General features: G+C 54.7%; 1 protein-coding gene across 1 annotated transcript; it reads right to left on the reverse strand.

Moving 5' to 3' along the window:
* Window positions 1–94: 94 nt before the first annotated feature.
* On the reverse strand, window positions 95–22,247 carry SEC14L2 (SEC14 like lipid binding 2). Its single transcript, XM_043901354.1, has 12 exons — window positions 22,047–22,247; window positions 19,828–19,903; window positions 14,876–14,919; window positions 14,464–14,523; window positions 13,736–13,924; window positions 11,955–12,050; window positions 11,757–11,817; window positions 11,293–11,376; window positions 7,629–7,735; window positions 7,403–7,542; window positions 7,086–7,255; window positions 95–1,701 (listed from the first exon to the last, which is right to left on the reverse strand). The coding sequence occupies exons 1-12, from the start codon at window positions 22,098–22,100 to the stop codon at window positions 1,571–1,573; spliced, it is 1,212 nt and encodes a 403-aa protein (XP_043757289.1). The 5' UTR covers window positions 22,101–22,247; the 3' UTR covers window positions 95–1,570.
* Window positions 22,248–24,115: the final 1,868 nt, after the last annotated feature.

Here is a 24,115-nt window from a genome sequence, read left to right on the forward strand (position 1 = left end):
CGCTTATTGGAGGGTAGACGCTAGGGTGCTGAGGCGGAAGTTTGCCTGAGTGAGGAAGTGTGAGGAGCGAGACAGAGGGCGCAGAGTTCCACGCTCTGCGCGCTGAACGGTCTTTATTCATTGGTTACTTTTCCTAACAGAGCGTTGTAAACAAAGGTCGGGATGTCCTCCGGAAGGGTCTGGCTGGGGCCTGTGCGGCCTCGGGGCCTCCTGTCAGCGCCAGCCTCCCCCCTGCTCCTGCCCCTTCAGCTTGGCTAGACCACCCCCCAGGCTGGGCCAGGGCCTGGGTTTCTGAGGGGAAGGAATGCCCCAGGCAGCGAGGGCCGGGGCAGGGCGCCTTCCCCAGCTCTGTGCAGGGCCTGGTGTTTGTTTGGAAGACGTGGAGCTGGGTTAAGGGTCGTGAATGCCCGCGGGGTCTGTGACCTGCGGCCCCTGGTCGCCGACCCGCCACTCCTAACCGCTCCCCCGCCCCCCACCGTGGCCATCCCTGCTTGTCACCGCAGACGGAGGGGGTGGGGGGCCTCCGAGGCTATCTGTGGCTGCCCTGAGCCCCTGCCGTGGAAGCCTCCCCAACAGGCACCAGGAACCCGCAGCACCCACCATGTGCCTCCCAGAGACGGGACTGCTAAGGCCTCGCTCAGGTCAGTCAGGAAGTGGGCTGTCGGGCACCCTGGGAGATTTAGCGCCCTCACTGCCTTGATCCCATCTGTCACTTTGGGGTGGGGTGCTCAAATGATGAGTTAATGAAAGGCTGGCAGCACTAAAAATACGGGTGGAAGCCCCAGAACTCGCACCCACCAGCCTCTCTGGCCCTTCCCAGAGCTGGGATCTCAGGAGGTAACTTCCCTGTGCTCTGTTTTCATTGGAGGACAGTGGCTGGGTACCAAAGCTCACCATCCCAGGAAGCTCTGAGTTATTGACAATCATCAGTAATTAAAGAGGCAGCCAGCAGGACCCAGGGGTCACTGAATTCCTCGAGGTGAGGGAGAGGCCTGCCTCTCACCCTTAAAGGGGAAGATCTGTGCTGATTCAGGCCACTTTCCAAGACCTGAGAAAAGCCAAAAGATCCCAGCCTTGGAGACAAAGGGCAGAAGAGCCTCAGAACCCCCACCATAACTCTAGGAACTGGCTACCTTGTTATTCCTCATTATGATCTAGATTTACATGTTCATTTGGGAGCAAGTTCCCACCCCCAGCAGCTGGCTTCCCTGAAGTGTTAGGTCTCAATCTCTCCCCTTTTTCCAAATTTCTTCCCTTCCACCCCATGGTACCTGCCTTCCTGTCTCAGCCTACACTGGACAGGTGAAGTTGGCACAGTTTACAAGGCAGATACTATCTCAGTGCCCAACCCCTGGGGCTCCTTAGTAATGTGAGAGGCAAGGAGACCCACTCCAGCTACTCTCCCAGTCTTTCTTATTCTCAAATGAAGGCTCCCCAGATCCAGCCCCAAGGCCCTTCTCCTAGCCCAGTTTTTCTGGGTGTCTGAGTGCTGGGGAAATGACCATTATTACAAGGGGCAGAAACTGATGGGGAGACACTGAGGGAGCCAGGCCTGCTGTGGGGGGAGGCATTACTTTGGGGTGACTGCCCCCAACTGTTTCATCTTCTCTTCTGAGGCTTTGTCTGGAAGCAGGACCTCCACGGTGAAACTGACCTTCTTTGCATGAATGAAACTGTAGGTGTTGTCAAACCGCAGGACATCTGAGGGGAGGCAAAGAGACAGACATTCAGGCAGTCCCCACAGAGCTTAGAGACAGCGAGTTTTGTTGGCTAAGCAAGTCAGTGTGGGAGGTAATGAGGATGAAGGTGGCATAAGCAATGGTCCTTCACCTTCTGAAACCCAGTCTAAGTGGGTTACAAGATGTTCATGAAGAGGAAGAAAAAAGAACATGCCAAGTGCCAGATAAGCGGCAGAGACAAGTCACATCTGTTAACAGCTTGGAAGGAGGGGGCCCTATAGACTGAAATCATGAGCAAGGCTTTTTAAAGGAGTTAGAGCTTGAACTGGGTCTTGAAAGGGGGAAACAGAGTTAGTAGCAGCAGTACTTGTTAAAATAACGATAGTAATGGTAACAACGGCTATTCCTGCAACTCAGGAGAGGGTTGGCAATCTATATTATTCATGATAACTCTTGAGTTCAACATTAGTCTTGTTTTATAGAAAAAGGAAGTCACTGTGTCACACAGTGAAGAAGGGATGGAGCTGGAATTTCCCTCTGGTCTGCACTGCTGACTGACTTGGGCCCTGGAAAGCCCAATCCTGTTCAGTTTCTGAAAAAAGTAAAACAGGTAACCTTTTTTTTGGGCAAACTTTTTGAACCAGAAATTTATCCCACAGAAAGATAAATGGACAAAGATGCTCAATGCACCCCTATTTGTAATCATGAAAGATGAGGAAAACGAAAATGTTCAAAAGAGAACTACTTTAAAAGTTTTTATTGAAATATACTATACTGGATAAAAAGAAGGTGGTGAGCTTCATGAGAATTAACCAGGGAAACTGTTGACAATATATCCTTAGGCCAAAAAAGCAAACTGCAGAACAGTCTGTAGACTGTTTACAACATTTCTGTTAATATCAGTGAGTGCTTAGCTGCTTAGACATATCCAACTCTGTGACCCTATGGACTGTTGCCCACCAGGCTCCTCAGTCCATGGGATTCTCCAGGCAGGATTACTGGAGTGGGTTGCCATGCCCTCCTCCTGGGGATCTTCCCAACCCAGGGATTGAACCCACGTCTCCTGCATTGCAGGTGGATTTGTTACCGCTGAGCCACTGGGGAAGCCCCTTTTGTTAATATATGTTTAAAAAAAAAAAATTCTTTTTGGCTTTGTTACTTGGCCCACCTACACTGACAAGTTTTACAGTGTCAAAATTCCTTCAAATATACACTGAATGACAGATGCTAATTCCTATGAATGTGTATGTGTGGGTGGGCACATGTCCTGTATATTGTGGAGACATGTAATGCTCCTAAAGGGCTGGAAAATATTTAGGATAATTCACAAGACCTGTTAGTGATTTCCTAGGGAGAGAGAAAATGGGCATGCAGTTGGCAGAGAAGGCTTCCAAGCCTTGGCCAACAAACAGACTGCTTTTAATCTAACCCTTCTTTTTTTGAGTTGTTCCATTGCAGTCAAACACCCCTTCCAAAGAACAGGGTGGGAAAACAAAAACACTAGCTCTGCTCTTTCTGCATCCTTGTCTTCTAACTTTTCCCAGCCGAAAAATACCCTGTGTATTTAATCCTGAGATGTGATCTTCCCTTTTTCTGCCCCTGGATAAAATGCATAGTTTAGAGCAAGGGTAGACATACCACCCACCCTTTTCTTCATGGTATGGAGTGAGTAATAATAGCCATCAATTTTCTCTCTGTGCCAGAGTTCTTCAGGACCAGTGGTGCCTCTGGAAAGAAGGAAACTTCCTCTCTGCCCTGGATGACACAGCCTTAGCAACCAGAGTCAGTCATGCTAGAGGAGAAGTCTTTGAGCTCCTTGGACCAAGCACCAGGGCTGAGATGACTCTGCCTAGCATGACATTCTGTCCTCAGAAACAAGGAAGGCGCTGTTCTTAGGCCCAGGCCTGAGGGAAGCGGAGGTCATGAATTGGAGTGGTTCATTTTGACACTAATCATGTACTCACGGACTCATAGAGGCCCCAGAGATTCTCCGGGCTAGGGCTTCTTCACTTTTGTAGGGGAACTGATCTCCTTGAGAATCTGACAGCATACAATTTCAGATCCCACAGAGCCCATCATGGACCCTCTGGGGTAGTGGTTCCCAGTAGGAAAGTTACCATTCTGAAGAGAGGTGCTGGGGGTAACTGTGCCCTCTCATTCGTGAAAGATTCTCAATTAGTGTCCATAAATTTCTCTTTTATATTCCAGATTAAAGTGAAAGTGTTAGTTGCTCAGTCATGTCCAATTCTATGCAACCCCATAGACTGTAGCCCACTAGGCTCCTCTGCCCATAGAATTCTCCAGGCAAGAATACTGGAGTGGGTAGCCATTCCCTTCTCCAGGAGATCTTTGCAACCCAGGGATTGAACCCAGGTCTACTGCATTGCAGACCATCTCTTTTTAACATCTGGGCCACCAGCAAAGCCCTATATTCCCAATAGAGTGTATTAAATTTTTAGTTATGTATGTAGGTGGGTTATAGTATGTATGAATTTCATTTCAGGATAGTAGAGAGGACATTAGACACTATTATAAAAGGGAGATGGTTGGTCTTTAAGATTTAAAAGCACTGCTCTGGGGAGCCACAGACCCCAGATTAAGATCTCCCGCTCTAGCCTACTCCCCTCATTTTAAGGAAAAAAAGAGCAAAATCTAATTATTTAGAGGCAGTTGCTCAAAACACTTGGGAGGGTTACTTGCAAAGCTGGACTCAGAAACCACGTCTCCTGGTGCCCAGCTGGGCTGTTTAACCTCCCTACATGTTTCAGCTCTCTGACCACACCACACACTCCCAGCAAACAGAGTTCAGATCTTTTTTTCCTGAATCTTTTTCTTTCCTAGACAAGTACTCTACAATCAGGGCCTGAGGATATATTAGTTGGGAGAAAAACAAAGTGGAATTAGTTCAAATTTTGAGTATGCTTGGGAAATGACCGGCACAGCCCAGGGAGGGTTCGTGGGCTCCTACCACTGGACTCAGAGCTGTAATTTCTCCACTGGGTGGTTACGCTCTACTTTTCAGAGTGTTGCCTGGTTCCCCCAAGGCATCAGCTCCCACAGGTGAGCTTGTAACCTAACACCGGGTTCTCACAGGCTCAGCTCTAACCTCGGCCATGACCCAGGCAACAGCCGACCCCACCTCGCTGTCTTTAAACCTGGGCTGGGGGCGTGGATGCTGGGGCTCTGTGCCTCCCGAGAACGGACAATAAAAAGCTCCCAGTCAAGGCCCCTGCAGGCAGGTAAACACTTCCTAGTATCCACGAGTAACTAAAATCTGGGATTTGCAAACCTAAGCCTGATTATGTTAAAGAGTTCATGGTCCTACGTGGTACTACAGAGAAGCAGTGGGCAGTGATGGAAAACGGGCTGGGCTCTGCTCCTGGGCTCGGGCTAATTACTTCCCGGGTCTGGGACCCCGCTCTCTCCTCTGTCACATGACCATCTCTAGGTTAGTCTGTGGTCACGAGATCCTGCCTCATTTCTTGCCCATATCTGTCTCTTGGTGTCTACGCATGCTACACTGTGGGACAGTATACCTCTCTATACCTCAGCTTCCCTGTTCTTTAGAATAAAGAAACTCAGGCTTGCATGGACCAAGTGCTTTATGCTCTGAGGATGACAGTGTCTGGGTTGGCGCCACACCTGATGCCTGATGCAGCACAAAGTATACCGCCTTCTCCCTGAGGACCCAGCAGCTCGCTAACAAGCATAGCTTTCCTCCCCAGGGAGCCAGACCACAGAGCATCTGTGAGGAGGGGGCGGCAGAGACTGAGGTTGCCTGGGCTGCGGGGGAGGACACAGGATCTGAGGTTTGGGGCGGTGGTGTGGACAAGTACAGAGACAGAGACATCTGTGGGACTAGCGCAGAACTGGTGGTGTTGCCATGGAAACGGCACTGGGCTTGTCCCCTCTCCAGCACTATCTCCTCCGGGTCTTGCCCTAATAAATAATAACGGCGGCCACGGTGTGCTGAGTGCTGTAGGGCAGGCATGATGCTAAGTACTGCACCGACCTGATCACATTTCATTATCAGGTGTCCCCAGGAGGTACAGAACTTCATCCCCATTGTAGCAATCAGGGGACTGAAGCTCCGGGAGGCCAAGTCACTGGCCTACGGACCAGTCTGTGGTCAAGTCTATCACAGCTGGATGACAAAGCCCTTACTGATGTTCCATGCCTGGCCCCTCGGCTCAGACAGAGAGGTAACTGGAGATTTGAGGGGCATTTTCTGTGTGTGTATGTGTGATTTTTCTGCCTAGAAATATAGTACGTGTTCTTTGTAACATAAACTGTATTTGCAGAACCAGTATAGAAAAAACAAAAGCCCTCTGTAAGCTTCCTTAAGTTCCCAGAGATAACCACCACTAGCGTTAGTATAGAATCCCCAGAATTCTTTTGACTTCTTTTTTAGTCAACGTGAGGATATACCATATATGGTATGTCTCATGCCTTATTTTTTTTTAACATGTTAAGAGTCTGCCTGCAATGCAGGAGACCTGGGTTCGATCCCGAGGTCAGGAAGATCCCCTGGAGAAGGAAATGGCAACCCACTCTTGCCTGGAAAATCCCATGGACAGAGGAGCCTGGTGGGCCACAGGCTCCCATGGGGTCGCAAAGAGTCGGACACGACTGAGCAACTTCACTTTCAGTTTCAGATATCTTATATGTCACTTTATTCTCTTTAATGTGATATTGTATTCTACTGTATAGGCAGACCATAATTTGTTTAATAAAGCCATTTAACTTATTGTCAGTTTCCCAAACTGCTAAGAACATCTGTGCACCTAGATCTTTGTGTCCTTGTATAAATATCTCTGTAGGATAACTTTTCAGATGTAGAATTGCTGAGTCAAAGGGAATTTGATCGATATTGCAAAGCTAAGTGAGGTTAAGCACCTTTTCCAATGTCTATTTGCCATTTTTATTCCTCTTGAGTAAACTTCCTGTTCATGTTCTGTGGTCACTTTTTGATCAAGCTGGAGATGAGTGAAGCTCGGCAGAGTCAAAGCTGGGTTCTGCTCACCCTGTGATCCCTGCACCTGCCCAACCTGTTCTGCCTCTCTGATGTCTGGGGAAGGGGCATCCCCCGGAAACGTCTGATAGTGGCAGTCACAGCCCCAGGGCGACCCGGAACCAGAGCGCAGGCGTTCTGAACTCTTGGAGTCACCTAGCACTGTGACTCTCCTTTACCTGGGAGCATCAGGTCAGAGTCCTACCCCGCTGTTAACCAGCTGGGTCACCTGGGCCTGCCCTCTCACCCCTCCATCCTAGGCTTCCTCATCTATGCAAGACAGGGTGGAACTGATGGAGTTCTGCTTCTAGTGCTAACCGTCTGGGAGCTCAAATCCAGGGAGAAAGAGGGCCCTCACAGGCAGACAGCTAGAGCAGGGGCTTTGAGAGACTTACAGATGCCAGGGTCGCTGCAGGTGAGGGTCCCGTCCTCGGGCACCAGGTGAGCGTTGTACCTCTGGTTGGGCAGCACCTCCCTCATCTCCCCGGCCCGCTGCCGCTCCCCCATCTTGGTCTTCAGGAAAATCCCAAAACCGATGTCCGAACCATCCGACATGAACTGCCACCTGCAGGGGACAGCCACCCACTCAGACGTGACTCTGTCTGTACGTGCCCTCTCTAGAGTCCTGTCACCAAGGCTTCTCCCGCCTCAGCCCGCCGGCCGGCACCGAGGGCGGCAGGCCCCGGTCTCCTGGGAGGGCCCAGGACCCTACCTGAGGACGCAGCCCGGGAAGAGGATCTCATACTCCACTTGGTGGGAGGAGCCCCGGGAAATCTGCACACTGTGTTCGTACTGCTGCTTCACCTGGTCCCGCACGTAATACTTCTTGGGGATGTCACCCCCGTAGTTGATCTAGAAGCAGGGCACGGGATGAGCTGGAACAAGTACTGGGGCCAGGTGTTTCCCGGTCACCTTCAGCCCCCTGGGGAAGCCCGTACCTTGGATTTACATTTGGGGTTTCCATCAGGGTCAGTCATGGTGCCCCCATACTCCACAGGCAACTGGTCGGGGCTGATGTATTTCAGCAAAACCTCCTTCCAGTTTGCTGGCAGGAGAGGGAAGGAAGGAGGAAAAAAAAAAGGATCAGCACTAGGCAGGATTTCATCACAGCCCTGGCAGTCTACACACAAGAGGCAGAACAAAACCCGTCCGCCCCCGCATACCAAACACGGGCCTTGGGAGCACAGGATGTGCACACAGCTCTGCAGAGGGGTTCGAGAGGGGCTGTCACCCAGGGGACTGCCCAACACTGTACCAGGAAACGAGAGCAGAGTCATGGCCCCATGGCCTCTGGCCAGCTGGTCAACCCGAGGCAAGCCACTCCGTTCTGAGCCTAGGTCCTCCTGCTGCCTTGCAAGATCATGGTGGGATGGAAGTGAACTAAGCACTCGAGAAGGTGTTTGTCCTAAACTGTAAAGTGCCCTATCCTTAGGAGAGTGTATTATCACTCCCAGGAAAGGGATACAGATGTCTCAAGTGCAAGCAGGAAGGAACAAAGGGAAAGGCATTCCATGCAGAGGGCACAGCACGTGCTTCAGGCAGGAGGGCCCGAGTCAACATGATCCGCCCTGGTTAGACCGACGTGAGGGCCCGACCGGGGGTCTCGTCCCCCATCACCCTCTGCTCAATCATGACTGAATGAATGCATCACTGTAGACTAACCTCTTAAGAGAGCTCCCTTGGCTTTGCCCCTGGCACACTTTCACTTCTGCTCTTGTTTAGGCTGTCTGGCAACCGGTGATTTTTCTTTTTTTTTGGCTTATTTTAGTAATCATACCCTTTCCTGGCTAGGAGAGTTGGCCTCAGGTGCAACCAAGGCTGAGATCCACTCCTCTGCCATTTCAGACTCCTAACCGAGTGTCAGCCGAAGGACAGTATTGTGACCCTGGGAACCTCTCCGCGCTGACTGCAGACACGACAGAGGCAGCAGCCCCGAGTCACAGGGCACCGGCTGCATCCTGTGAGGCCGGTGCCGCCTGGAAACCCACGAGCACACTCTAGGGCTCCCAGCCCGCAGGCATCTAGAGACCTGCGACCAAGCAACCGCAGGGACACGTGCCCGGTCTCGGGGTGCTTCCATCCGTGCTGAGCTGCAGCCCAGGGTGAATTTCTGCCCCCTCTCTGTTGAAGATCTGTGCCTTCCCAGCCCAAGGCGGATTCGGTTGAAAGGGTTTCAGGTGTGGGTGGGAAACATACTGAACCTCCTCCGCGGCCCCGCTGCCAGGAAACCAAACTGGGCTCACGCACGTGGTGGGCGGCAGCCACAGAAAAGCCAAAACTCATCAAGAGCCTTTCGCTCAGACTTTTTTCTTCCCCCAGCTCAGCTGGAGGGTTGGAATCCGGCCAGGACGATTCTTCCCATCTTACAGACAGGAACTGAGGCAACAAGGACAGAACTCGTTGCGCCAGAGCCAGGACCAATAGCCAGAGGTCCTGTGCCCTCCAGACTGCTTCACGCCACACCCAGGCCTCAGCACACGTTTGCGAAACCTCCGCATTCAACGTGGTGCCTGAAGGCGAACATTCAGAAGCCTTCAGAACTCCCTGTTCTCCAAGTTCAGCACCGCAGGTGGCCTTAAGCCATCCATGAAGCCGATCCACTTGTCTAGGCTTTCCTCCCACCACTCCACGTCACACTCCAGCCAGACTCGCCCCCTGCTTGTCCCTGGCTGCCTTGATTCCCGAGCATCTTCCGTCTTGGCCCCTGACGTCCACCTGCTTCCCCGCCAACCACTTCTCCGCCTCCCTGGCGGGCTCCTCTTTCTCTGCCTGCCCTCGAGCCTGGATATCCCCCACGCTTCAGCCTCTGTTCCATGGGCAGTCTCATTTCCTTCTCAAGGTCTTAGCCACTGCCTGTTGTTGTTCCGTCGCTAAGTCGTGTCCGACTCTTTGCGACCCCGTGGACTGCCCCACACCCAGCTTCCCTGTCCTCCACCATCTCCCAGAGTTTGCTCAGATTCATGTCCATTGAGTCGGTGATGCTATTTAACCATCTCATCATCTGTCACCACCCCACCCCCCTCTCCTTTTGACTTCAATCTTTCCCAGCATTAGGGTCTTTTCCAATGAGTCAGCTCTTCGGATCAGATGGCCACAGTACTGGAGCTTCAGCATCAGTCCTTCCAGTGAATATTCTGGGTTGATTTCCTTCAGGGTTGACCCTGTTTCTGAAAAGTCCCAGAACTCCGGACCAGAGTCTGCCCCCTAAGATTCAGGCCCAGGCCTCCCCAACATCTGTACATCTCACAGTTTCCTCGAATTCAACTTGGAGCTTTTCCTTCCGGTCGTATTATTTCCCAGTGGAAGTGACTGCAGTGCTCAGTCACTTGTGCCAGACCCCAGGGAGCCATTCTAGATTTATCTTCCTCCCTTCCTACTTCCAGGCAATTGAGTTCCACCTCCTACAGAAGTCTGAAATCCACCCTCTCCTCTCTGTCCCTACCGCCCCCGCCCCCACTCAGCCTTTCAGCTCCAGACATGTGGACTGTGGCCATGGTGTGCAAAAATGGTATCTCGCCCCTCACAATCAACAGAGAATCAGATCTTGGCAGCTACTCCGCCACCCAATCGGAGCTCCTCTCCAGTGCCCAGGAGCCTGCAGAGCCACACCCAGCTCCCCAGCACAGGCCCTGGGTTCTCTGCCACCCAGCTCCTGGCACCCGGCTCCCTCCTCGTGTCATCTCTTGCCACACCCTGCGGTGCACGCTACAGCCACCCTTGCCACAGTGTGCAAAGTCTTTGCTAAGTGCCCTTCTCTCTGCCCAACGGCTTGCTGCCTCGCTTTATCCAGCCGCCCGACTCACTCCACAGCTCGCAGCCGAGGGAGGCGCCGCCCCCTACCCAGGCTGGGTGGGCTAAGCGCCCCACTCAGTGTTCCTATGGACGCCTCCCTTTTACATGTAACATCACACACTGCTGTGGTTTTACCCAGGTGGCTCGGTGGTATAGAACCCACCTGCCAACACAGGAGATGTGGGTTCGATCCCTGGGCTGGGAAGATCCCCTGGACCAGAAGTGGCAACCCACTCCAGTGTTCTTGCCTGGAGAATCCCATGGACAGAGGAGCCTGGTGGGCTGTGGTCACGGGGTCTCAGAGTCGGATGCGACTGAGCACACATGCATGCTCACGCCGATACACCTGTTGGTGTCTCCCTTTCCGAGAGGCCACCAGCTCTTTAAGGGACTCTGTCCTCCCTCTGTGGCCTTGACACCTACCTAGTCCAGGGCTGGGCACACAGCAGGTGCCCGTTCAACGAAGCCAGCTGTGCTCCTGTGACCCCCCTGCTCAGTCGCGTCCAGGGCCTCTTCTAGCTTGTGTCCCAGCTTTCTCTTCAAGGGCCCTCTCCTGTTTCATTGCAAGCTCACCGAGAATGAGGGCTGGCATCTCATTCACCTTTGATTTTCCCCAGTGTTATAGGAAGAGTTCTCATGAAATCAGAGAGGAAGAAGCCCCTTGCTGGGGCCCAGCCTGCTCCCGGGGTCCCACTGCGCCCCAACCAAAAGAGGGAGCCTTGGCCCTGGTGGCTCAGGCCTTCCCTGTGACGCCATCCCCGGAGGAGTTGCTGCCACGCAGCCCTGGTTCAGAGACTCTAGGCTACTCACCTCCCAGAACCTGGATCTTCTTACGAGTGTCCTCACTCAGGAACGGTTTGACGAGGTTGTAGGCCACAGGGAACAGCTTGGGAGCTGCAACAGAGACCAGGCCACATGAGCCCCGGAGCAGAACTCACTGTGTCCCTAACCACGTCTATCACGGCCCCCGGCATCGGGCCACACACTCCCGGGGCTGTGGAGCCCACGTAGGCAGCCTGTGTGAGGTTCAGCTGTCCCATCTGTACAGAGGGGAATGCTCCAACTTCCTCACCAGGCTCGAAGGAGGTAAATACTAAAAGCCATGTGAATTATGACGCCGTCTGCGTAGTCACAAGTCAGTCTTCAGAATGTGTCCTAAAACCGCCACCCCAACCTTTGGCTCATTCTAATTTTATTCTCCCCCGAATCTGTCCCAGGAACATTTTCGGCCCCTCCTTCCTATTTGGCTTCATCACAGGTAGTTCCCAACTTACCTTTAACAATAAAAAGACGCTTCAGTGTTTCGGGATAATTTTCCTCAAACATGCAAAGAAACTGTGAAAAGAATTCAGCGGGCTCGGAACTCTGTGCCAAGGAGAGAGGCTCTGCTTCCTCCAGCCTCCCCTACCCCACAGGGCCTCCGAGCACCCCTATCTCTCACCCTCCCACTCCACCCCAGCCCTGGCCCTCACCTCTCCGTAGGCCTCCACGGCCGGCTTCCAGAGATGCTTGAGACCCAGGCCCTCGCAGTCATAGATCAGGGTGGTGGTCTCTATCTTCTTCCCCATCTGCAGGGGCACAAGAGCAGAAAGTCACATCATGCGGCTCCACCCCCATAAACACACACCAAAGGCCACCCCGGTTCAGGGGAAACACTGATTGTACTTTGTACCCATATGCAACCAGATCCGGGCAGGGCCAGACCCAGGGTTTTCCAAATCAAGATAATTACCCTCAGGCCGGAACTGTGGCCTAGACAAGTCCCCCTTCCCGTCTAGATCGCCCTCTTCTCGTTCAGTAAACAACTGGGTAGGCCGAGATGACATCTGAGGCCCCTTCTGTTCTGCAGTTTGACCTGGTGTCCGCCCCCTTTCCTCTGCGCTCCATGCGGCCACGTATCTCACAGGCACACATGCTCTCAGGCCAACAGGAGCCCTAAAGGGGCATCCCCGTCTAACGCTTCTCTCCACACGCAGCCCTGCAGGGCCTCGGCACACGCTAGGTGCTCAGCGACTGTGGATGACACTGTTAAAATGTCCCCAAACCTATCACATCGTTTCACTGCATGTTTACGACGGCTGAGGAGGAGGGAAGGAGAGAGGACCGTGGCGGCTCCAGCTTGCTCTTCAGTCTCTCTCCTGTAAGAGAGTCAGCTGTCCTTCTGTCTGTCTGACTTGAGTGAGACAAGCACAGAACCTGAGCTGACACCAGCAGCACCCAAATAACCGTCCAAGGATAGGGTGGGCCCGACAAAGGCTCCACTGGTGCCCAGGCAACAGGAGAAAAGGAACAATAACTTAGTATGTTTTTACGAAGCCAAACTTTACTCAATCTAAAGGACTGCCTCTTCTTTCAATGGCTGAGTCAAAGATCTCTCATGATGAAAGTCACACTGCACTTGAGAATATGTGGGTTATTTTGAAATCTCTTGATATTGATTTCTAACATAATTCCAGTGTTAAGAGAACAGACTCTGTATGATTTCAATACCTTGAGACCATGAACTACTTGCACCTTGTTTTATGTCCCTTTATATCTTCCAGTGTCTCCTGGTTTATAATCTATGGGAACTTGAACAGAATCCGTATCCTGCTGTTGTGTGAAAACTGTATAAATCTTAATTATGTTGAATTGATTCACAGTGCTTTTTAGGTCTACTATATCCTTCTACTTTTCTATTCATTCTATTAATTTTTGAAGAGTCTGTTACTGAAATTCCAACTAAAAATCTTAATTTATCTACTTAAAACAATAATTGTAATATATAGTGAAACTGTATGTAACCTTGTTTTGTACTTTCCAAGTCTCCTGTAAATGTATCATCATACTCTCATAATTTAAAAAATAAGAAAGAAAAAAAAAATAAAAGGACTGTCTCTTTTTTTTTTCCTGACTGCACCATGCTGAACTTCCCTGACCAGGGATCAAACCCCCACCCCCCTGCAGTGGAAGCAGGGAGTCTTAACCACTGGACTGCCAGGCAAATCCTGAAGTTCTACCCTTTGTTCTGAGATGACACTCTCCCTATAGTTTGGGGGTTAATTATGGCAATAATAGCTGGTAAGTGTTTTCTCAGTCCTTACTTAGAAGAAAAATGAAATCTGGCAACACAGGTCAGCCCCTAAAACTCTGTAATCTCACTGGTCAATGAAATCCACGCATCAGGGCCTGAGCCCTGAGGCTGCGCTTCAAGCCACATGTGACATCCACGGGCCGGCGTGACCAACTCCACCGGCCGTGCCGGCCCCCTCACCTTTTCGCTCTGGCGGACACATTCCTGCAGCAGCAGCTCGCAGTCCCGCATCTTGGTCTTGAGCAAGTCCTGCTTGCTGGCCGAGAGGAGCAGACCCTTGGCGTCCAGGGGACCAATGATGTCGTACCAGATCGGGGAGCCTTCCAAGTCGTAGCCGCACATGCCCCCTGACAGGTACTGCTGGACCACCTGGGCCAAGACAGAGGGGGGCGCCTGGTCAGCAGGCCCAGGGCAGCTACCCCTTTCCCCGTGTCCAGGGCCCTCCTCTGGGTTGATCCTCCCCCGGGTGCCAATGGATACTCATTCAGTGACTCGGCATCGTCAGACCTTCCCTGAAGGCCCCAGGCCCAGAGGCCCAGGACTGTGGCCCTAACAGACCTCACATGGGGTACTGTACTGTACTACTGCAGTCCCTCGGGCGTGTCCAACTCTGCGCGACCCCATGGACTGTAGCCCACCGGGGTCCTCTGTCCATGGCATTCTCCATGCAAGAATACTGGAGTGGGTGGCCATTTCCTCCTCCAGGGCATCTTCCCCACTCAGGGACAGAACCCGAGTCTCCTCTGTCGCCTGCATTGCAGGCAGATTCTTTACACGCTGAGCCATCGGCCAACTTTCGGCCTTGTCAGACCTTTCGTCTGAGGGTCCCAGTCCCGTGGACGCAGGATACAGGCTGTGGCTGTAACAGACCTCCTCACGTGGGATGGGGCGGGATAATCCGTCCTCACCTCTGGAGGCTGCCAGCTCGTGATGTTGTCAATGTCCTTTTGCTTCCGGAACTCCACATGCTGCAAACACATAATCGGGACTTTAAAAGAGCAGGGCAGGGGAGGGGGCCACCCTTAACAGGCATCTAGCAACGGGTGACAGCACAAACAGACCACTGACCACAGGTAAGTCACGAGAAAGCCACTGGCAGGAAGAGAAGAGAAGGCAGTGCCTGTTTCCAAGGTCTCAGCAGCACAGATTATAATTCTTGGTTGGCCCAGAACTGTGAAAGCTCTGTTTCCCGGGAAGGGAATGCACTCTGTTGCCCAGGATAAGGCAGTACAGGCTGTGATCAGGGTGGGAGGACTGGGCAGAAGTCCGGGCACGGTGTGATTCCCGTGGGCAGGAATGGAAGCAACCAATGGGTCTCACCTTCCGGAGCATGGCCTCGGATTTCTGCAGGTCGAAGTTTCTTGCTGTAACAGGGAAACACGGACAATAGTTAGGCCAGTAGCCTGGGCACTGAGGACTGAGAGCCTGTCCTGCTCCTGCGCTGGGGCCCTAGGGACTCTCAGATCACCCCTCATGCGGAGGTGGGGTGAGGACATTCACTGAGGGTTTGGGGAGCACCTCGACCCCTGGGCTTGCAGGGAGAGCAGGCCAAGGCTCAGGGCAGGTGGGAGCAGCCTTGCAAGTTCAGGGTCAAAAGAGTTCTCTCCTAGTAGATGCAATCAAGTCAAGGATCTTATCTCCTCTCAGGAAAAGCAAACCCTGGACTCCCTTATCATTTAGCCTTCTCCTTCCACAAAGCTAATCTCCTGCAGGGTCTAACACCCAGTGCTGAGAACTTGACCTTGGGTTCAAAGATGAACACAGCTGCCCCGTAATCTGGGGCAGGACTGGCAGTACATCCCAGTAGGATGGGGGTGGCGGTGATGAGCCTCCAGTCATCAAAGGACCCACGCATACCCCAGGGGGACAGAGGGCCCTTCTCCTCCCAGGATTCCCAGGAAGTTTCAGAATCAGAGTTCCCCTGGGTCAACAGTTCAGCGCCAAAGAACTGATGCTTTTGAACTGTGGTGTTGGAGAAGACTCTTGAGAGTCCCTTGGACTGCAAGGAGATCAAACCAGTCCACCCTAAAGGCAATCAGTCCTGAATATTCATTGGAAGGACTGCTGCTGAAGCTGAAGCTCCAATACTTTGGCCACCTGATGAGAAGAACTGACTCATTAGAAAAGACCCTGATGCTGGGAAAGATTGAGAGCAGGAGGAGCAGGGGATGACAGAGGATGAGATGGTTGGATGGCATCACTGACTCAATGGACATGAGCTTGAGCAAGCTCGGGGATTTGGTGATGGACAGGGAAGCCTGGCGTGCTGCAGTCCATGGGGTCACAAAGAGTCGGACACGACTGAGAGACTTAGCAGCAGCAGCAGCAGCAGCAGAGCAACTGAACTGAACTGGGTCAACTGAATCTCAAGCACAAACCTCGACACACTGTCCTGCTCAAAGTTCAAAACAAAGACCTCTCTGCCCACCAAGGCCACCTGCTCCCAGACAATCCAGGCAGCCATATGCACTTGGCCCTCACTGTTCTGAGCAGAGACCCTTCTGCAGAGACCCTCAGAGAGGAAGGGGTGCTTCCTCAGCCACGTGACAACCCCTCCAAGCAAACTCTGTGCTGCCACCCTGAGTCCCCGCCTGCCAACATGCTGCCCATCCGTCGATCCTTTAACCACCCTGCACAGCCTGGTGTCAAGTCCATCCACTTCCCTTTGGAGGTTTTCCAGTTTCCCAGCACCCCTCCTGAAGTGTGTGGGCCAGAGCACAGGTGTTATCTACCCTTCTCCAATTAAACCTAAGAACTTTCTTGGCCAGAGGCCAGGTCCTTAACTTGAGCAAAGCTTCCCAAACACTGAAACCCCCAAATCCTTTTCACCTGGGCTACTGAGAAGCCTCTATCCCATAGGCTGAGAGGCGGTTTTCTGGATCTCTCTCTATCAGATTTCATCTTGTTACAGTCAGCCACATTGCATTTCTTAAAGAGCTTCTGAGATCCACATTCTGAGCAATTTTGCCATGGAGCCTATGAACTGCCCCTCCCAGCCCGATGTCCCCTGTGGGTCACATCGACACTCAGATCTGCTGACAGCCCCGGGACCTGGGCCAGACAGGCTGCCCTCTGGACCGCCACCGGCCCCTTAATCGCGGCTCTCCGGGAGTGGCCGGGCACATTCCCTGACTCTGCTGCCCTGAAACGCAGTCCACTCTCCTGCACCCAAAGGATGCAACAAGAGATATGCCCAAACCCACGCTCATCACTCGGGCCAGACACGCGCCTGCAGAAATGAAAAGGCTTGGCTCTGGGGAAGTCCCCTCTCGTGGTCCCCCTCCACGTGCCGTCATGGCAGTTAGGGGTGGGCAGCTATCAGAGGAATATAACCTGGGTTTGCATCTCAGCCCTTCCGCCTTCTTCCTGTTTGACCTTGGACAAGATATTGCAGCATCTCTGGCCGAATTGCCCAATGAGCTAAAAAACACTTGGAAGACACAAGGCACCATGCTGTCATGCCAGGGGAGCCCAGCCGGGCCTGAAACTGGGAATCCTCCAGGCGAGGGAGGGAACCCCCAACTGTGACGTCATCCTCCTGGGGAACAGGAGTGGTGGCGAATCGTGAGCCCCTTATCTCAGTGAAGCTCTCCAGTGAACCCTTAGCGGTTCGGGCCCAATATTCAGGGTCTTCGTGGGCCCTCCCCAAGCTGCCATTGCCCCTGGCAGTACAGGCCTGAGGCCTCCCCGGGCCTGTTCGTTCAGGCCTCTCCAGGGCTTCTGCCCCCTGGTCAGGGGGCAGCTCGGGGCATGGCTTAGGGCACTGCCAGAGAGATGGGCCTGGGAGCCGGAGTCCTGGGTTCTTATTTCATCCCTTCCTAGTCCTGGGAAACGAGGAGGCTAAGTGTTGCCCTGCCGGGCTCACAGATTTCCTCCATCTCCTGGTTTTACCTTGCCATCTGACCCTCCTCCTCACTAGCGTGCCCAGAACTGGGGAGGGGAGAGGGGGGTGGTAGTGGGAAAGTGATGTGTGAGGGCCTGAGGGCCAGCAGAAAGCTGAGCCCATGTCGGGGAAGAGAGAACAGAGGAACCCAGAGCTCACTCACACCTAGGCTACAGAAAGCCACCTGGCTGGCGGGTGCCTTGCAAATGTTTTCTTTAGAATGAGAAGGAGAAAGAAAAAAAGGTTTCTTTTAAAAAGGTGGGTGGGAGGGGGTCGGAATTCCCTGGCAGTCCAGTGATTAGGACTCTGAGCTTCCACTGCCGAGGGCTTGGGTTCGATTCCCGGTCAGGGAACTAAGATCCTTGCATGCTACACAGCACAGCCAAAAAGGAAAAGAAAAGCAAGGGGACAAAAAACCTTAATTGAAATGCACAGTAGAGTCTGACCAGGCCTGAGCTCCTGCCCAGGAAAATGTGGGGCACAAATAAAGTGCAGAGGAGATACGTCCTCGGTTTGAAGAGACAGAGCCTGCCTTGGCAGAGAAGGGGGTGGACAGCTGTGGCTGACTCGAGAGGATGCTGGCCTGGGAACCAGGGGCCCGAGGTTTCTGCCCTGATTCCGTTTCGCATTTGCTGTGTGCCCTCAGGTAAGCGCCCTCCCCTCTCTGAGCCTCAATTTTCTCATGTGGCAAACGAGGATGACTGCACTCCTCTATTCCTGCAAAGAGAAGGACAGGAGCTGTCCTAGGACTGGGGGCTTGGGGTGCCTGGGAAACCAGCTGCCGGCTTCTCTTACGTAAAAGACAGCTGCGACGCTGTTCACCTCAACAGCTCTCTGAAACCACAATCCCCCCACCTCAAGGGAGCTGGGAGGTGTGTCTGATCCTCCGGCAGCTGGCCCTTCAGTAAAGGCTGTTGGCTCACTCTCCCCACCCGCCCCCTGCTAGCTGCAGCCCTTCAGTAAAGGCTGAGCCAGAATATCCTCCCACTCTGCACTGACTCCACCGCCGCCCCTCCTCGCTGCCCCCCACCCTTTCTGAGTGGGCAGAGGTAGGGGGCAGTTCACAGCTTTTTTTTGGGGGGGGAGGACAAGTGGCACTTTCTGAGGCACACAGAGCCTCAGGGGGCTCTTGTGTCCTGGGGTGTGGGGAGGCCTGCTAGCAGCCTCTCCAGAGTGCCCCAGCTCTTCAGTTCCTGGGCTGAAACAGAAAAACGTGTCTCTCCACCTATCCCAAGACTCGTAGGAGACGTATGTGTGTATCTATATCTATAAACAACTAATCGGCCGGGCCTTAACTTTAATACTGGGGGCTACGACTCTGTATCTCCACTCCAGTATTCTTGTCCGGAGAATCCCATGGACAGAGGAGCCTGGCGGGTTGCAGTCCGTGGGGGTCACAAGAGTCGGACATGACTTAGTGACTAAACCACCACGATTCTGGGTCCCAATTTAATCTCTGCTAAAATAACAGAGAGAAATGTTCTCTATTATTTCTGTGTCTGGCGGTAAAGTTTCTACAAAGGAAGAAAAAGAAAAATATGTCACAAGAATTGAGAAAGAGGGTGGCACCTGACTTGAATCACAGAAGAAGAGAAGAAAGAAAAAAGATTTCAGGAGTTGCAGCGTGGGGTTGAGTTGGACCCCGATGCTAGCAGAAACGTGTACATTTCACCACCACGGGCATGGCACCGCTATGTCCCACCCTGCAGCATCCAGGACACCCTATCTCGTCCTGCTCTCCCACACAGGGGCCGAGGACAGAGGTTCACCTCTGGCCCAGGTACAGGCCAGGCAGAGCTGGAAGAGATCTCAGGGCTCTGGAGCCAGACGGTGGCTTGAGGGGAGCTGTGTAAACCTAGATTGGGCTGAATCCCACCCACGGTATTCCCCTACGCACTCTGCCCCTCCCTGAGGACACATGAACCTCTGGCAGCAGGCACCCTGCTGTTCCCACAGAAGGGGCCAGCCTCTCCCAGGGCCAAGACTCTGGTTCTGAACTTGGCTCTGCCTCCAACTTCCCACCAGCGTGGGGCCTTTCCCGGCATTTCCTCAACCTGCTTCCCCACATCCATCAGCAGAGTGTGTTCATCCAGTGGACGGACAGGGCACAGGGCTGGGAGCCAGCCCACCTGGGCTCCGGTCCTCTGCCTGCAGCTCAATGCTGTGCGCCTCGGGGCAAGTGACCTCTCTGAGCCTCAGTGTGACTGTCTACCCAATACTATCCAACGGAGAGATGAAATTATCTAAGAGCCAAGAACCCTTTTGGTTCTAAAGGTTGAATCCTCCAGATCCTGAGCGCGCCAGGGGCAGGGTTCCCAGAGGTTGCCATTTCTGTGACCCAGAGCAAGCCTCTAGCCCAGGCTCCCTCCTGCAGCCCCTCTCCCCTCACCTCGGAGCCAGCGCAGGAGAAAATAGTCGTCTGGATTCGGCAGGGCGGGCAGCACATCCTGGACATTCTCCCGAAACTGCAGTGAGAGGCAGCTGGGTGAGCGGCAGGTCCCACCCTGACCGCCCTCTGCTCGCGGCTCTCCGTAGAGGCTTTCGCTGGACCCCTGCTCAGTGGGGGGCAACTCTGCAGACACAGGCTGAGCACCTGGGCGGCACGGGGCCCTGTGTGGGTCATGCAGGTGGGAGCTGGGTAGCGGAAGGAGATGGGCAGGAAGTACAACACCGCCCCGGCCTGGCTGCGGGCACTTACACACTCCTTCGTGGCCGACGGGCAGACATGTCCCTAGATAACTGTCACAGGAGACAACCTGGGGTGTGCCACTGTAAGGGCATCTGTTTACCAAGCATTTCTGGTGCGCCCAGCACTGAACTTGGCACTGATTCACTCTTCACTCAGAGTCCCTAGAGGTATGACTGCTCCCACTTTACAGATGAAGGAATCAGAGCTCAGAGAGGTGAAGTCACAGCCCCAAGGTCAACAATTAGTAATCAGCAGAGCTGGTAAGCAAACCTCGGTCTGTCCCAGGCCAGAGCAGGCACGCTTTCCACCACGGTCTCCCCCTTTAGTGACGGAATGCTGAGCAACGTGCTGGCGGGCAGAGGGAAGAGTTAGATTCTAACTGGGGCCAGGAAGAGGCGGGATCTTACGTGACTTCATATAATAATGGCATTTGAGCTTGAAGGACTCCAAAGGCAGCAATCCGGGTGGAGGGAACAGTTCCAGGCAGAAGCCACAGCGGGGGAAAGGGCGGCGAGTGCCAAACAAGAGCTGGACAGTGACCCCAAGGATGGCCACGCCCACATCCCACCGCTCTCAACCCTGGCTGTGAGCATGCCCCCACGTGCCATGCTGTCCCCAAGCCTCCTGCTCCCAGTCACTGACCTATGGGGCAGCCACAGAGGGACCAATGAGGACCCACCACCTCTGCCCCTTGCTGGGGTCAGCCAGGGACTGAAACCATCCCAGCCCCCAGAGAGCTCCCAGAACCCCAGGGACTCTGGCGTGCCGCCACCCCTTACCAAGGACCCTCCCCAGCCCCCGATTCCTAGTTTAATCACCACCTAATCCCTTCTCTGCCTGATGTCCCCTGCAGGTCAGCAGTAATATCTGAAACCTCCCTACCCCCCAGCCTCCTGGGATGGGGAGGCCCGGCCTGGGGCGACAATTTCATGGGGCTGGTGCCACGGCCCCACTATTCCTGGCAGGAGGCACCTGCCAACCCTCCTCCCCCAGTTTCTCAGCAGTGGGAAAGTGCCCGGTTGTGGAGCCTCCAGACCTTAAGGCTGGACCCAGTCGGTTCCAAGAATGGTCACTCTCTCCTCTCCCCAAGGGCAGCTGGTGGGAGAGGGTGGGGCTCGGAAACTGCTGTCCCCTTCCTCTGCCCAGGCACCAAGGCAAAGGCAGGCTTCCCTCCTTGCCTCCTGGAAAGCATCAGCCCGAGTCCCCAGCCAGGGAGGTTGGGGCGGGGGCGGCGGCTGGGTGGCAGGACAGGGGAGTTAGGGTGGAGGGTGAGGAGCTGGTATCAGCTCAAACTAAGCCCAACTCAGCCTGGCCCCGGTAGGATCCCAGGCTTTGCACCAGCAGGTGCTCCCCCTCCACCATCTCGTCCAAACTCCTCAATTTCTTCCCTCAAGGAGCGAGCGGAGAAGGACCGCTTGTGCCCAAGGTCGCAGACAGACTCGGGGCCAGAGCAGAAGCCATCCAAGTCTCCCAAGGAGCCCTCGGGAGGAGGCCCCTTCCATATGCCACTCACTGCCCCTCTGCCAGAGGAAAACCTCCCGGAAATGGGAGGGGACCTGGGGCCCTGCCCCTGCCCCCGGGGCCCGGCTGCCAGTGCCCGGGAACCAACGTTGCCTCTGTGCCCCCCCAGCTGGCTCCGTGGGCTCCCAAGCAGCCACTTCTTTCCCAGGTGGCAGCGCCAAGGACTCGCCCGAGGATGGGGCCGGGGCGGCCAAACTTCCCCGGGGTCCCCTCGGCCGGCGGAGGAGGCCAGGGCGTGTGGGGGGTCGGCGGCCGCGGGCAGCTCGGAGCGGCGGCCGCCGCTCCCTCCGCCGGCCGCCCGCGGACCCGCGCTCGCCCCCCGCCCAGCCCCTTCCCCGGCCCCCGCCGCCGCCGGAGGAGGAGCCGGCCATCGTCGCCGGGGCCGGGGCGAGGCTCACCTTGCCCAGCGCCTCCTTCTGCTTGGGGCTCAGGTCGCCGACCCTGCCGCTCATCGTGGCTCAGGCTCGGGGCGCGGCGGTTGCCGCAGCAGATGGAGCACCGACGCGTTCTCCGCCGCCGCCGGAGTCGAGTCCCAGCCTTTTGCCCGGGCCGCGGGTGGCGGCCAAGCCCCGCCTCTTAAAGAATCCCAAGGGGCGGAGTAGGGAGCGATGCGCCGGGCGCGGGAGCATCCGAGGCGGGTCCCCTCCGCCCTCCTGAAGCGGAGACCTGGGCGGGAGGGGCGCGCGCGAGTGCCCACCCGGGCCGAGGCCGGTGGACCGCAGTGGGGCAGGAAGTCTGGGTTGCAGTCCTAAATTTACCTTTAGCTCACGGTGTGACCTTGGAGGAGACACCTGAGGTCTCTGGGCCGTGTGACCCCATCTGGGTACTATCTAATGATTTCTTGTAAGATCAGGTCCCCAGGATGCCAGACTTCTCCCTCCAACCCGGGAGGGAGCTTGCCTGATGCCCCTGTCGCGGGGGGCCAGGTCCCCTAAAACTAGCCATCGCTTCCAGGACAGTGTCTTTTTCTCTCTGGGGTCCCTGCCTTCCTCCTGTCCTGCCATGGATTTGGGCCTCTGCTGCCAACCCAACTGGGGGCCTTGCAGGGGTTAACAGCCTTTCCCCTTCCTGCCGTGGGGCAGGCAGTCTGAGGGGTAGGGAAGCCCAGACCTAATCTCCCCACCTGGGGCCCTGTCCTCTGCTCCTGACCTTCTCAGCTCTCCAAGAGGCTCGCAAGATGCTGGCACTCTCCGTTGGCATGGAGGAGTGCTTCCTCTCTGGGAATCAGAAGATCTTGGGTTTGAACCCTAAATCTTCCCCTTCGTTTTATGAGACTTTGGGGAGCAAGTTCACCTCTGAATCCAAGCCTCTTCGTCCACTAAATGGATTTGGATGATCTGGACCTTGGGTCAGCAGGAGAGGATAAAGCCCGCTAACGTACATAATGCTCTGAGCGCAGTGCTTGGCCCAGGGGTCCCCTCTGTGACCACTGCCTTCATCCTCTCTCTGCTCAGCCTGCCTTTGCAGCCTGCCTGGCCAGGCTTCAGCCTCGGGGTGGGGGTACAGGGTGGATGCGGAGGAAGCCACAGTGAAAGCCGATGGCCAGTGAAAGCTTATCTGCTTCCCCTGCCCACACCCAGAGGCCGGAGCTGTGGGTTCCCCGGGTAGTTGCAAGCCTGACTTGTGGGACAGAAGCCATCTGACCGTCCTGCCGTGTCCCCTCCCCATACACTGAAGCCATTTCCTACTTTCCACGCTCACCAGACTTCCCTCTCTGCCCGGGTTCCCCTCCCCCATGCTAATCCTACCACCAGGGTAGCAGCGGGTCACATGCCTTGGCCATTCTTTCCTCCTACTGCATGCCAGGCCCTGGGCGCTGTTCTGGGGATCCTGAAATGAGTAGGGTGCCATCCTGCACTCCCAAAAGAGACAGAGGCACCAAAGGCGGTAGTGGTAGAGAACCTGCCTGCCAAAGCAGAAGATACCAGAGACCCAGGTTCGATCCCTGGGTCAGGAAGATTCCCTGGAGGAGGGCATGGCAACCCACTCCAGTATTCTTGCCTGGAGAATCCCTTAGACAGAAGAGCCTGGTGGGCTATGGTCCATAGGGTCACACAGAGTCTGACACGATTGAAGTGACTTAGCAAGCACGCACGCACGCCCTGATGTCTGGCACTTGGGCCTATTTTCTGGGCCACAGATCACTAATACTCAGGCTCCCTTAAGGAGCTAGAATACAAGGACGAGATAAATGTCGCAAAGAAAAGGCTTCATGGAGGGAGTACCATTGGACTGGGCCCTAAAAATCTGGGGTGGGGGACTTCCCTGGCTGCCCAGTGGTTGAGAATCTGCCTTGCAATGCAGGGGACTTGGGTTCGATCCCTGGTAGGGAAGCGAAGATCCCACATGCCATGCAAGCAAGTAAGCTTCTGAGCGCCAGAGCCCGTGCATCGCGATAGAGAGCCCACGTGCTGTGATGAAATCCCCATGTGCCGCGGCTGAGACCTGACACAACCAAATAAGTGAA

The sequence above is a fragment of the Cervus elaphus genome, chromosome 5, assembly GCF_910594005.1.
Source record: "Cervus elaphus chromosome 5, mCerEla1.1, whole genome shotgun sequence".
In the NCBI taxonomy this organism is placed as follows: Eukaryota; Metazoa; Chordata; class Mammalia; order Artiodactyla; family Cervidae; genus Cervus; species Cervus elaphus.